The sequence below is a fragment of the Pongo abelii genome, chromosome 10 (genome assembly GCF_028885655.2).
Source record: "Pongo abelii isolate AG06213 chromosome 10, NHGRI_mPonAbe1-v2.0_pri, whole genome shotgun sequence".
Classification (NCBI taxonomy): Eukaryota; Metazoa; Chordata; class Mammalia; order Primates; family Hominidae; genus Pongo; species Pongo abelii.
This window is the reverse complement of record NC_071995.2, coordinates 109,724,558-109,739,050: the sequence shown is the minus strand read 5'-3', so window position 1 is coordinate 109,739,050 and position 14,493 is coordinate 109,724,558. Positions and strand designations below refer to the sequence as shown.

At 42.1% G+C, this 14,493-nt stretch overlaps 1 protein-coding gene across 1 annotated transcript in view; it reads left to right on the top strand.

The window, feature by feature from the left end:
* The window catches only part of MYL2 (myosin light chain 2), a 44,177-nt gene that overhangs the window by 337 nt on the left and 29,347 nt on the right, over positions 1 to 14,493 (top strand). The window contains exon 2 of the mRNA XM_054528243.1: positions 2 to 90. Coding sequence (XP_054384218.1) covers positions 2 to 90 — 89 coding nt within the window. The remainder of the gene's footprint in view (position 1; positions 91 to 14,493) is intronic.

The following is a 14,493-nucleotide window of genomic DNA, read 5'->3' as shown; positions in this document are numbered from 1 at the left end:
GGTCCAATAATCCCATCCTTTGCCGAACGCTTTACTGTGGGACTGGCATCATTTCAAGCATTTAATCCTCGTCCCAACTCTACGAGGAAGGTACTGTTGTTCCCACTTCACAGGGGAGGTTATTGAGGCACAGAAAGGTCAACCAATTCACTCAAGGTCACGCAGCTCCTACAGAGTGCATTTGGGATTCGAACCTGCAATGTGGTTTCCAGTGCAGCCCACCATGACCATTCCACGTGGCCAAAGCCAGCGCGCCTGGAATCCGGGAAGGGAGTTCTTTCTATTGCAGGCCAGGAGGGGGTACATCCCACTTGCCTTGAGGGCCCCTAGTGCTTGTCAGGAGGCGACAGAACGAGGTGCTATCCTCTCTGGGGCAACTGAACTGCCACCAGAAAAATGACCCATAAACTCGAGATGGAGCCCGCTTTCCCTCTGTGGATTCCACCCTCCATTACGTCTCTCCCTCAATTAATTAATAAAGCCCCGCGCCTCTCTGCCTGGCTGCTTCCTTCCCTCACTCTACCTCCCCATCTCCACTGAGATCCCGGGAAAATATCCCTCCCCATGGCCCAGCCTGCTGTTGTCTCTCAGTCCCTACGGTTGCTCCTCATAGGGAGGCTGTTGGAGAGAGAGAGAACACGGAAGGCCCCAGGTGGATTTGTGCAGCCCTTGAAACGGGGCTCTGCTTCATCGAATCTCAGTTTTGTGAAGCTCTTCTGTTGAGCCCGGCCTCTGCTCCAGATTCATTTGTATGGGCAGACCTCCCAAAGACAGGTTCAGTCCAAGGACAGGTTCAAAGTCGAAGATGGGGTTCAGAGCTCTCTCTGAAGGCCCACGCTCTCTAGTTTCCTATTTGCAGGCACACCTTTTATGAACAGCTTGGTTCTGCGCTAAAAATGTGTGGGAAAGAGCTGAGGCCCTAAATTCAGGCAGACCTGGCTTCAAGTCCTAGCCCAACAATAACTGGTCTGGTGACTTGAACTTCTGTGGGTCTCATTTTCCTGTCCTGTAAAATGGGGATAGTAACAGAAATTGTATATTTGGAAGTTAAATGACAGAACATGCAAATCTCTTAGCACAGAGCCTGACACAATGGAAGTAATTGATTTTTTTTAAATAGCTTTTTTTTTTTTTTTTGAGACAGGGTCTCGCTTTGTCACCCAGGCTGGAGTGCAATGGTGCAATCACAGCATACTGCAGCCTCAACCTCCCAGGCTCAAGCAATCCTCCCACCTCAGCCTCGTGAGTAGCAGGGACTACAGGGGTGTGCTATCACACCTGTCTAATTTTTGTATTTTTTTTTGTAGAGACAGGGTTTCACCATGTTTCCCATGGCTGGTCTCAAACTACTGGTCTCAAGCAGCCCACCCATCTCAGCATCCCAAAGTGCTGGAATTACAGGCATGAACCACTGCGCCCAGCCAAAAATTAGCTATTTTATTGTCAGTAGAATCGTTACAATTATTTTATGACTTTCCAAGATAGCACGCTACCCTCGGAGAAACAGCACAGAGCAGGAGCTAAGAACGCAGACTCTGGATTCAGTCTTCATGACTTTAAATCCTGGCTCTGTCATTTTTCAGCTCTGTGACCTTAGGCAAGTTATTCTACGCCTCTGTGCCTCAGTTTCTTGATCTTGAAAATGGTAATAATAATAATACCCACCTCGCAGGTTCTTGTGAGGATTAAATGTGACGAGACATGTGAGGGCTTAGAACAGCACACAATGAATATTAGCTATAACATTCACTAACTTCTCAGTAAATGAAAACTGTCATTCTTTCAGTGGTGGGTTTTGATAAGTGGCAGGCTAGTAGCAACCAGCTGTCCTAAAAAAATTGTAAGCCAGGCATAGTGACACATGCCTGTAACCCCAGCACTTTGGGAGGCTAAGGTGAGAGGATCACTTGAGGCCAGGAGTTTGAGACCAGCCTGAGCAACATAGCAAGATCCCATCTCTTAAAAAATGTATACATGTATGCATGTACATGCATACTTTTTTGTGTGATGAATTTTACTGATTTAAAGGATGTGTGGTGCAAAATTTGCAAATAATAATAAAGTTTCATTTAGTTTTGCCAAGCTCTGTAGCCATTATCTATACGTAATTGCAAGTTGACCATGATTTCCTTCCTTCCTTCATTTGTTTGAAATGGGATCTTGATATAATTCAGGCTGATCTTGAACTCCTGGGCTCAAGCCATCCTCCTCAGTAGCTGGGACTACAGGCGCCCACCAACCATGCCTGGCTAATGATTTAAAAAAAAATTTTTTTAGAGATAGGGTCTCTCTGTGTTGTCCGGGCTGCAAGCCAACCATGATTTGACAAATGGAGTTGCACCCCAACCATGAGTGTATTTCCAACATGAATGTTGGCTGATTTTTCATTTCCATTAATGAGTAAAATGAAAGTGAGACAATGAAGACATATGTTGGAACTTCACTCAGCCATCGACTTCTTTGCTAAATTGGATAATAGTTTTTAATACTGGAAGAATATTTACTCCAATTTTTATTGCTATTCACAATGTAATGGGTATAACACAACACACTTTAAAAATTTAATCTGTATTATAACATTTTCTTCATTTCTTTCTGAGGTCTAGACAATCAGCCAAAGCCCTGATTGGTAGCATCTGTCTATTTTCATGGTGTAAATATTCCCACCATGGCTAGATTCAACCTAACAAGATAGAGTCACTGAATGTGAAGTTGGAAAAAGAGGCACAGTGAGTGACCCACCATTATACGTTATTTCCACCATATAGATACAATAGACTTTAATCTCAAGAACATAGATAATAGCAAAATTTATAAAATAATCAGAAAGTAACAAGTAGTGCATCATTTATTATATGTTTTTAATTTAATCTCTTCGAGTGTTATATAATTTAATTTAAAATAATTGCTGTTTAACAACTAGCTTGCAAAATTTCTAAAAGTTTAACAATTGGCTTTCATGAGCCAGTGTGAGCTACCTCCAGCATACCTCTGGTTTTGATAGCTAAATCCCTAAATCCCCAGAGGAAGCTTCAAGAATAACAAAAGAGGAAATGTATTAAATAATTATGGGACATGAGAGATTTTTAAAATTATGCATTAAGAACAATTTTTCCTAAATGAGGGGTTTTCCTTATTGTGGTAGATTGTATTTTCCAAAGGTGGCCACAAAATATCTCTTATTCCCAAATGTTCTTCTAGTACTTTGCCACTCTACTGTCAAGAGGTAAGAGTCGGTGTCCCCTCTCCTTGAATTGGGGTGAGTTTGGGATTGCCTGGAACAATAGAGTATGGTGGAAGTGGCTTCCATCCATAGGTGACTTCCAAGGCTAAGTCTGAAAAGATGGTGCCACTTCCTCCTTGTGACCTAGAAAACTCACTCTTGAAGCCTGCAGCCTCCATGTAAGCAATTTGGCCAACCTGAGACTGCCATGTTGTGAGGAAGCCCGAACTAGCCTATGCAGAGCGACTGCACAGAGAGCCCGGAGACTCCATGAAGAGAGAGAGAGGCCCAGGAACACCCAGCTGTGCCCTGCTGGCCCAGCACCAGCAACATTTGACCATAACTGTGCAAGAGGCTCTGGGCCAGATCCATGCATCAGAGACCTCGGCAGGGCCTTGGACATACTAAAAGCTTGTAGAGTCCTGAGAAGGATGTCAGCGCCGAATTAAGAAAAACGTTATTAGAAACTGGAAGAAAGGGGATTTTTGTTATGTGGTGGTGGAAAGTTTGTCACCTGGGGTAACACAGAAAGAAAACAGGTATCCAGTGAACTCACTGTTATAGCAGAATATTAAAAGTGTTATCTGGCTTTTTCTTGCTACCTATGATAAAATGTAAAAGGAAAGAAATGAACTAAAACAAGCTATTAAATATAAAGGAGCCAGGACCTGCTGGACTTGAAAACAAAATTATTTTTCTTTCCTAGCTTCTCTAGATGGCAAAAACTTCTCAAACTGAGAAAAGGCCTCAGGTTTTTATTACCTGATTTCAAGACTTACTATACAGTAAGTCTACAGTAATCAAGACAGTGTGGTATTGGTGAGAGGATAGTCACATGGATCAATGGAACAGAATAGAGAATCCAGAAATAGACCTGCTCGTATATGGTCAATTGATTTTCAACCAAGGTGCAAAGGCAATTCAATAGAAAAAGGATGGTCTTTCTCAATAAAGAGGGCTAGAAAAAATGGACATTATATGCAAAATAAAATGACCCTTAGCCCATACCTAGCTCCCTGTACAAAAATTAACTTTAAATGGATCATAGACTTAAATGTAAAACCTAAAACTATGAAACTTTCAGGAGATGACATAGGAGAAAATCTTTGTGACTTAAGTTTGGCAAAGATTTCTCATGTGGGACACAAAAACACAAATCATAAAAGAAAAAAGCTGATAAATTGGGCTTCATCAAAATTTAGAACTTCTGCTCTTTCAAAGCCTTGGTTAAGAAAATGAAAAGACAAGAAACTACACACTGGGAGAAAATATTTACAAAATGCATATCTTATAAAGGAGTGGTTTCCAAAATAAGAAGACAAAAAAACTCTCAAAACTCAATTTTGAAAGGAAACTCAATGTTATTATAAAACAACCCAATTTAAAGTGGGCAAAAGACTATCTGTTCTCCACTGAATTGCCTTTGTAACTTTGTCAAAAATCAGTTGTCCATTTATGTGTGGATCTATTTACAGACTCTGTATTCTGTTCTATAGATCTATATTCCTGTCTTTATACCAATACCATGCTGCCTTGAATACTGTAGTTTTATAATAAGTCTTGAAATCACGTAGTGTTAGTTCTCCAACTTTATTATTTTTCAAAGGCTTTCTAAGTCCTTTGTCTTTCTCTATGAATTTTAGAATAAACTTGTCACTTCCTACCAAAAAAAAAAAAGAAGCCTCCTGGGATCTTTGATCAGAATTGCATTAAATCTATAGTTCAATTTGGGGGAAATTGCCATCACAACGACACCAAGTCTTCCAACTCATGAACAGGATATATCTCTCCACCTATTTAGCTCTTTTTAAATTTCCTTCAGCAGTGTTTTGTAGTTTTTAGTCTAGAAGTATTTCATCACTTTTTTGTCAGATTTATCCCATAACACTTTTTACTTTTGATGCTATTGTAAATGGTATTGTGTTGTAATATTCCAATTTCTAGTTGTTCTTGACTGTATTTAGAAGTGCAATTGATTTTTGTATAATGATCTTGTATCCTGCAACCTTGCTAAACTCAATTACTAGTTCTCAATTACTAGAAAATCATCAGATTTTATATAAAGATTATCATATCATGTGCAAATTTTACTTCCTTTTTTCCAGTGTTAATGCCTTTTATGTCTTTGCCTTGCATTATCAAAATGGCTGTAACACCCACTGCAGTGTTGAATAGGAATGGGTGAGAGCAGGCATTCTATATCTTATATATAAAAATTAACTCAAAACAGTTTATAGATCTAAATGTAAAGATACAACACTACAAAGATTCCTGAAGAAAGAAAATTTTTGTGACCTTGGGTTAGGCAAAGGGGATGTTGTTAGACACACTATCAAAAGCATGAGCCATAAAAAAATTGAAAAAGTGATCTTCATCAAAATTAAAGCCTTCTGCTCTTTGAATAACTCTTTTAAGAGAATGGAAATATGAGCCATGGACTGAGAGAAAATGTTTGCAAGTTACACATCTGAATTAAAGAAAAACAAAAACTTGTATCCACAATACATAAAGAACTCTCAAGACTCAATAATAAGAAAATAAGCAGCCCAGCTTTTATAATGGGCAAAAGATTTGAACAGACATTTCACCAAAGAAGATGGCAAATAAACACATGAAGAGACATTTAGCATTATTAGTCATTACAAAAATGCAAATTTAAACCACGATGAGACACCACTACATGCCTATTAGAATTTTAAATTTAAAAGACTGGCTATACTGGGTTGAATAGGGTCACCTCCAAATTTGTGTCCACTGGAACCTCAGAATGTGACCTTATTTGGAAATAAGATATTTTCAGATAATTACTTAAAGCAAGGTAATAGTGGATTAGGGTAGGCCCTAAATCTAGTGACTGACTGTTGTCCTTAAGAAGGCCACATGAAGACACAGACACACAGAGAAGAGAATGCCATGTGAAGCCAGGGACAGAGATTGGAGTGATGCATATATAAGCCCAGGAATATCTGTGGCCACCAGAGCTGGAAGAGGCAAGGAAGCTCTCTCCCTGAGAGCCTCCAGAGGAGATCAACCCTGCTGACTCTTGACTTTAGACTTCTGGCCTCCAGAGCTGTGAGAAAACACGTTTCTCTTGTTTTAAGACCCCCAGTTTGTGGCAATTCATTACAGTAACCCTTGGAATCGAATATATTGACCATTCCAAATGCTGGGGAAGAATGTGGAGGAACTGGAATTCTTGTATGTTGCTGATGGGAATGTAAGATAGTACAAGCGCTTTGGAAACCAGTTTGGCAATTTTTTAAAAAAGTTAAACACCTGCTGCAGGAGCCAGCCATTCTGCTTCTAGGTATTTACCCAAGAGAAAAGAAAGCTGTGGTAGGCAAAATAATGGCCCCTGAAGATGTCCATGCCCTAATCCCTGGAACCCATAAACATGTTAAATTACATGACAAAGGAGACTTTTTAGATGTGATTAGATTAAGGATCTTGAGATGGAGAGATTGTTCTGGATTATCCAGGTGGGCCTGATGTCATCACAAGGGTCCCTATAAGTGGAAGAGGGAGGCAGAAGAGTGAGTGTGAGAGTGACATCATGTGACAAGACTTGACTGGTCATTGCTGCCTTTGAAGATGGAGGAAGGAGCCACAAGCCATAAATTCAGGTGGCCTCTAGAAGCTGGAAAAGGCAAGGGAACAGATTCCTTCTAGAGCTTCCAGAAGGAATGCAGCTGTGCTGACACTTTGATCTTATCCCAGTGAAACTCATTTTAAAATTCTGACCCCCAGAACTATAAAATAATAAATTTGTGTTGTTTGAAGCCTCTACGTTTGTGGTGATTTTTATAGCACCCATAGCAAACAAATACAAAAACATATATCCACACAAAGACTTGTAAGCATCAATGTCCATAGCAGCTTTATTTGTAATAGACAAATATCCACCAATATGGATAAACAAATTATGGAATATCCATGCAATGGGATTCTACTCACATACTGCCTTATTCCCTGTATATGGCATTCTGAAAAGGGCAGAACTTCAGGGACAGAAAATAAATGAGGAACTGCCAGGGGCTGGGTGGGTGATAGAAATGATTACAAAGGTATACAAGGGAAGTTTTTTGGGTGATTGTAGTGGTAGCTACATAATTGTATGCATTTGTTGAACTTACAGAACTATACCCCTAAAAAGGGCAAATTTTTCTCTATATAAATTTTACTTCAGTAACTTTGACTTAGAAAATGGAGAAGTGAGAGACATAGCAAGGAAAAAGAAGGAAATGGCTGGGCACAGTGGCTCACACCTGTAATCCCAGCATTTTGGGAGGCCGAGGCAAGTGGATCACTTGAGGTCAGGAGTTTGAGACCAGCCTGGCCAACATGGTGAAACCCCATTTCTACTAAAAATACAAAAAATTAGCTGGACGTGGTGGTGCACACCTGTAATCCCAGCTACTTGGGAGGCTGAAGCAAGAGAATCTCCTGAACCCGGGAGGTGGAGGTTGCAGTGAGCTGAGATCATGCCATTGCACTCCAGCCTGGGTGACAAGAGCAAAACTCCATCAAAAAAAAAAAAAACAAAACAAAAAGGAAGGGCCTCAGACCAAATATCGAATTCAGGTGGGATTTGTAAGTTCCTTTAAGACACAAGAAAGATTTATGGCAGTGCCTCGTAGAACCTTTCCAGTAGAGAAAAGCTTCTCTAAGGATCTAAAGGCCATGCCTCACAGGCACTTTCCATTATATGACAAGCCTTTTTAAGATCTTAAAGGCATTGATCTACAGTGATCTCAATGGGAACCCACAGTAGAAAAGGGCTTATCTCAAAGAGATTTGTGATTTTGGCTTTTCTTTAATGGCATGAATCTTGATAAGGTTTGTAGGAAACACACAATGTTTTTAATAGAATTGTTTTGGTGGAAGCTGTGCCTGCTTGAACTAAAAGTAACCGAGAGAATAGAAAATAAAATGAGGTCTTTGGGTTTCCAAACTTCTATAGGTAGGAAGCAAGCCAAGAAAAACCCTCAGCTGCAAACATGGCTGTACTTTATGGAAAATAACAGTGACTCAGAATCATATCTAGGGAACAATCATGAATCCCAATCAAGGAATTGGCAACATTTAGCAACATTTGCCCAGCTGGATTTTAGAATTGCTATGGACCAGTGATTTACCTCCCATTTTCTACCTCTTTCAATGTGAGTGCCTATAATCGTTATCTTCTGCCTGACCCATGACTGCATGTTGAGTGTGTAAGAAGCAGTTAACTTGCTCTTTACTTTATAGATGTTCAGGTCAAAAAGAAAGGTACTCAAAGAGCTGTTCCCAAAGTATCATCCCTGAGGAGCATCATGTGGGCCTGAACCTGATTTAGATGATAAAATCCTGGACCTTGATACTAAGCCTGATCCTGTAATGGGATGAAACTCCTGGGAGGTCTCAGAAGAGTGTATTTTACATATGAAAGGGATAAGAATTGTTGGGGCCAGAGAGTGAGCTTGGCACATTATATTTTCCAAAAATGTCTGCAGTAATATTTCCCAACCCACAGGCCCTTCTAGAACTTTGCAACTCCTCCATGAAGAGGTGTAATCTATGTCCCATCCCCACTTGAACTTGGTTTGGCATTTCTGACTTTCTTGACTAGTGGAGTACAGTAAAAGTGATACCATGTGACTTCTGAGGCTAGGTCACAAAAATACCATATACTTCTGCCTCGATTTATTGAGATGCTCAATCTTGAAACCCAGCTACCATGCTGTGAGGAAACCCAAGTAGCCTTTGAAGAGACCCAGATGGAGAGGAACCAGAGCTCTCAGTCTAATGCCCTGGCTGAGCTCCTAACCAATGGTTAGCACCAAGATGCCACGTGAGTGAGCCATCTTGGAAGTGGATCTTCCCGCCCACATTGAGCTGTGTCAGCTGAAGCCCCATGCAACAGACACAAGCTGACCCCACTAAGTCCTGTCCAAATTGCTGACACACGAGCAAAATAAGTGATTATTATTTATTTCAAGCCACTAAGTTATGGGGTACATTGTTACACAGTAATGAATAAATAAAACCTTTACCTAGAGGTCTCTAAAAATAGCATAGAAATGAACCCAGAGCCAAAGCAATAAGAAAAATATTGATAGATGGGTACTTTAAAATGTAAAGCTTCTGCATACCAAAAAGAGTCATAGACAACATTAAAAGTTAAAGATATCCATTTCCAGGTATATACACACAAGAATTGAGAGCAGGGACTTAAAAAGATATTTGTATACCCATGTTCATAGCAACACTATTCACAATAGCCAAAAGATGGAAACAATCCAAGTGTCCATCGATGGATGAATGGATAAGCAAAAATGTGGTCTATCCACACAATGAAATATTATTCAGCCTTAAAAAGGAAGGAAGTTCTGACATAGGCTACAACAGGAATGACACTTGAAGACATCATGCTAAGTGAGATAAGCCAGACACACAAAAAAGATAAATATTGTATGATTTCACTTATGTGAGGTTCCTGGAGTAATTATAGAGACAGAAAGTAGAATAAGGGCTACCAGGGGCTGGGGGAGGGAGAATGGAGAGTTACTGTTTAATGGGTGCACAGTTTCAAATTTGGGTGATGAAAGTTTTGGAGATGGATGATGGTGATGGTTGCACAACAATGTCAATGTACTTAATGCCACTGAACTGGACTCTTTTTTTTTTTTTTTGAGTCTCACTTTGTCGCCCAGGCTGGAGTGCAGTGTCGCGACCTCAGATCACTACAACCTCCACTCCCAGGTTCAAGGGGTTCTCGTGCCTCAGCCTCCCAAGTAGCTGCGATTATAGGCATGCAGCACCGCACCCAGTTTTTTTTTTTTTTTTTTTTTTGTATTTTTAGTAGAGACAGGGTTTCACCATGTTGGCCAGGCTGGTCTCGAACTCCTGACCTCAAGTGATCCACCCCACCTCAGTCTCCCAAAGTGCTGGGATTACAGGCGTGAGCCACCGAACCCAGCCTGAACTGGACTCTTAAAAATGGTTAAAAGGGTAAATTTTATGTTATGTGTATTTTACCACAATAAACAAGATAATTCAAAGACAAATAGAACACTGGAAAAATATTTGCAAAAATAACGGCTATATATTGCCAGTTTTTAAAAACATAGGCAAAGATAGAAACATGCAATGCAAAATAAGAAGAATTAGGATGAGGAGGAGAAATAAAAATGGCTAAAAACCAATTTGGAAATATATCCAATCTCTCTAGTGAGCAGTTTTAGTGGTGTGTGGGATAATATCATATATAGCTGTTGAGTGTGTAAATTAGCATCTTTCTGGAAGGCAATTTGGTTCTATGCATGAAATCTTTTTTTAAAAAGTTCCATGACCCCCCAATTGCACTATTAGGAATTAAGTATAAAACATTAGTCAGATAAAATAGATATAAGGGCAAGCAATAGAGGATGGCTAATAATCAGACAAAAGTTTAAATCAACCTACAACCCCCACTAAGAGAAGGTTCGTAAATAAATGTTGGCACAACCGTGGACTATGCAAACTTTAAAAGGGACGACATTCTTCTATATTTATTGACATGCCGAGGTGTGCATGACATATTTTAAGTGAAAAAGATGCAGATTAAGAGGCAATATGTACAGTATGGGGGCGGAAAGTGCATGTGTCTGAATACATTAGAAGTCTAGAAGAAATGTTAACCATGCTCATTTGTGGGTAGTGGAACTCCAGATAATTTTTTTCTTCCTTACACTCATCTTTTTTTTCCTTTTTCGGGGCTGTGAGCATATATTCCATCAGAAAATTTTAGAAGACCTTCCCCCCCGGCCCCCCGCCGCAATTACAGAAAAGCACAGATGTGGTCCTGGCTGGAGAGGGAAGAATCCCACTGCTCTTCTCATTTGAGGATCTCAAGGCACGTCAAAATATATCTGCTGAGGACTTGGCAGACCCTAAAGATGTCTCGGTCAAAGTTGCCCTCCCTGGAGAGTTCCAGTCCCAGTCTGGTCCCAGTCCAGTCCACACAGAGCATTCACCAACACTCCTCAAATCCTCCATCATCTGCACAAGTGGAGTAGATAAAGTTCATAAGAATCCAGGATCTCATTCACCACCTCTTTTCCCATCTTTCCATGGCATTGGGCTCCTCCTGGGACACTTGCTTCCCTGTTTTCTGTTGCTTCCTCCTGCCTTAAGATGGTGACATTGAGCAGACATGATCAAAAGATGTCCCCAGAAGCCAACTTTCTCTAAGCAGAGTCTGATTCTGGGTTCTCTGAATGCTGCCTCTCCACTACCCCACAAAGAAAGCTGCAACTGGGGAGCTTCTTATTAAGGGAGAACAGTTTTCTTCTTGCCTTTCCTAGTGAGTTCTTTCTACCTGGAAGGTGGATGTGTGGCCAGGAGCTGCAGCAGCCATTTTGTGTCCATGAGGAAGTCCCATATCCTAAGAAAATGAAGCAGGAAATTAGAAGAAACTGATGTCTCTGGTAGCTTCTTTGATGCTTTGCATAGCTTTGAGCTGCCTGCCCCGAACTCTTTATTTTGTGAAATAAATTATGTTTAAGCCAGATTATCAGAGGTTTACAGGCAGAGATGATCCTAACTGATCTCTTGGGGTTTCCATCATGTCCACAATGCCTGGGCTTGGCCCTAAGTGTAGAGGCTGTGGTGTGTGTGTGTGTGTGTGTGTGTGTGTGTGTGTGTGTGTGTGTAGGGGGTGTGTCCCTTTCAACTGCTGGCAGCACTGTTGTTCTCTCTATTGCAATTCTTCTCTATGCTCATTTAATCTTTGTAACAACCCTCAAGGGAGGTACCATTGCCATCTTCCTTTCACAGCTGGGAAATTGAGGCTTCCAGAATATAAGTGACTTGCTTAAGTTTACACTAATCTGAGGACTCTTCCTATGACATTACCTGATTCAGCCAGGGCAGAAGACAAACAGTCTTGTTAATAGTTGTTGTTGTTAACTAGGCCATTTCTTGGTTCTCTGGAGAGTCCTCAAACCTAGGCCTTTGCTTTAAGCTTAACAAATAGCACAGTGATGAAGAGTGCAGACCATGGTCTCAGAAAGATTTGAACTCAAATTCTAGTTCCCTCAGAGTTCCAGTTCAGCCCTCTGGGGAGTAGACACCAAGGTAGAAGTGAACTTGCAAGAGATTTATTGAGGAAGATACCTATGAAGGATAAAGGGAAGGGGAAGCCAGGCACGGTGGCTCACGCCTGTAATTCCAGTGCTTTGAGGGACCAAGGTGGGAGGATGCTTGAACCCAGGAGTTCAAGACCAGCCTGGGCAACATAGTGAGACCCCATCTCTACAAAAAAATTTAAAAATGAAAGGGCCTGGCACTGTGACTCACACCTGTAATCCCAGCACTTTAAGAGGCCAAGACGGGTAGATTACTTGAGCCCAGGAGTTCAAGACCAGCCTGGGCAACATGGCAAAACCCCATCTCTACAAAATAATAATAATAATAATTTTAAAATTAGCCAGGCATGGTAGCACACGCCTATAGTCCCAGCTACTTAAGAGGCTGAGATGGGAGGATCACTTGAGCTCAGGAGGTCGAGGCTGCAGTGAGCTATGATTGCACCACTGAACTCCAGCCTGGGTGACAGAGTAAGACCATCTCAAAAAAAAGAAAAAAAAAGAAAAAGAAAGAAAGAAAGAAAAGAAAAGAAAATGAAAAGGATAAAGAGGAGAGAGTAGGAGGGGGAAGGGAGCGCCTTCAGATCCTGAGGCTGGTCTGACACCTGGGAATGGAGAGGGGAATGATAAGGACGAAAGATGGGAGGAGGAGCCTCAGATTGCAGTACAGCTCTGAGAAAGTCCCCAGGCTGATGGGGAGCCCAGAGCAAGGGTTGCCTGTCCCCGTCTTGGGCAGGCGTGACCCAGCTCTCCCATCCCGGCTGTGCCCAGTCATTGGCTGGGAGCAGTCAATGGACACCATGTCAATCTGGAGATGTGGCACTGGGGGCTGTCACCAACACCTTGAGGAAAGAGGTGCTCTCTTGAAGGGAGAGTGGCACATTCCACAGCCACCACCCCCCTCACCATGAGCAAGTCCCAGCACCTCACTTAGCCTCAGTGCGCTCATCTGTGAAACGAGGGTGGTAATAATGGTGCCTATCTCTCAAGGTTGGCCTGAGGACTAAACGGCATAATTTACACCAAGGCTTAACTGAGCGCCTGCCACATGGGAAGCGCTCAAAGAAAGGCAGCTATTTTTAATAAGGAAAATTCCCTGCCTGTCTTTCCCACCTCCACCTCCCCAGGAACCAACCCTGTGCATCCCTTCTGTGTTGAGATCTGCTAGGAGCTCAGCTCAAGGCAATGACAGATGCTATCCTGCAGGTGTCAGGGGCTCACATCTCAGCTTTCCTGGCAATGAGGTCATTCGTGCACCCACAGAGCCAAGCAACAGAGGCTGGCGGAGGGGCCCCGCCCCAATGCTCTCCCGCCCCAGCCCCCAGGAGAGCTGGGAGTTCTCAAGTGAGGATGTGACATTGACACTCTAGGGGACGCCGGTGTTTTGGGTTAGTCGTGATGGGATCTCAGGCTGAAAGGGCAGAGGCCAGCTCTTCTGAAACCCTCCTCTGAAGGTGAAGTAGTGGGGGGCTCAGAGCAGTCAGGGATGGGCCCAAGGTCTCAGTTCCCATCCTGACCCTCTGGGGTCTTTCATCAAGGCCAGGAATGACACCAAGGGAGACGCTAGTGGGCTGGGGAACATGGTGCAGCCCTGGGCATGTTCTTTGCCATGCATGGGTTACGGGTTAGGTGACCTGGCTTGTGTGTAGCCTTTTTCTTCAACTTCTTTACCTGTAAAATTGGTACAGTTGGACTTCTCTCAAGCTAGCCACTCATGGAAATGAAATAATAACGGAAATACCCACCAGAAATATTAGTTACAATGTCCTGAGAATGTATAATGTGCCAAGTCCTGTGCCACACACTTAGAAACGTTGACCACTTAATCTTCACAAAACCATGAAGTGGGAACTGTGATTGTACCCATTTGGCAGATGTGGAAACTGAGGCTCTGAGAGGCTAGCTGAGCTACTGTAGTCATGCAGCTGAGAGGTGAGCCTGATGGAGGCCGTGGGCCCTCTCAGCCCTGCTCAGCCTGGTCCTGCTCTCATCATAGACTAGAGCATGGAGATGTTCCATGTATCATTGTTTTAATGGCAAAACAACCCAGCTATCCATTCATAGGGGATCAAATAAATAACTCATGTGACCTTTACATAATGAAAATTGCTGCATCAATTAAAAAGAACAAGGCAGGCTGGGCATGATGGCTCATGCATGTGA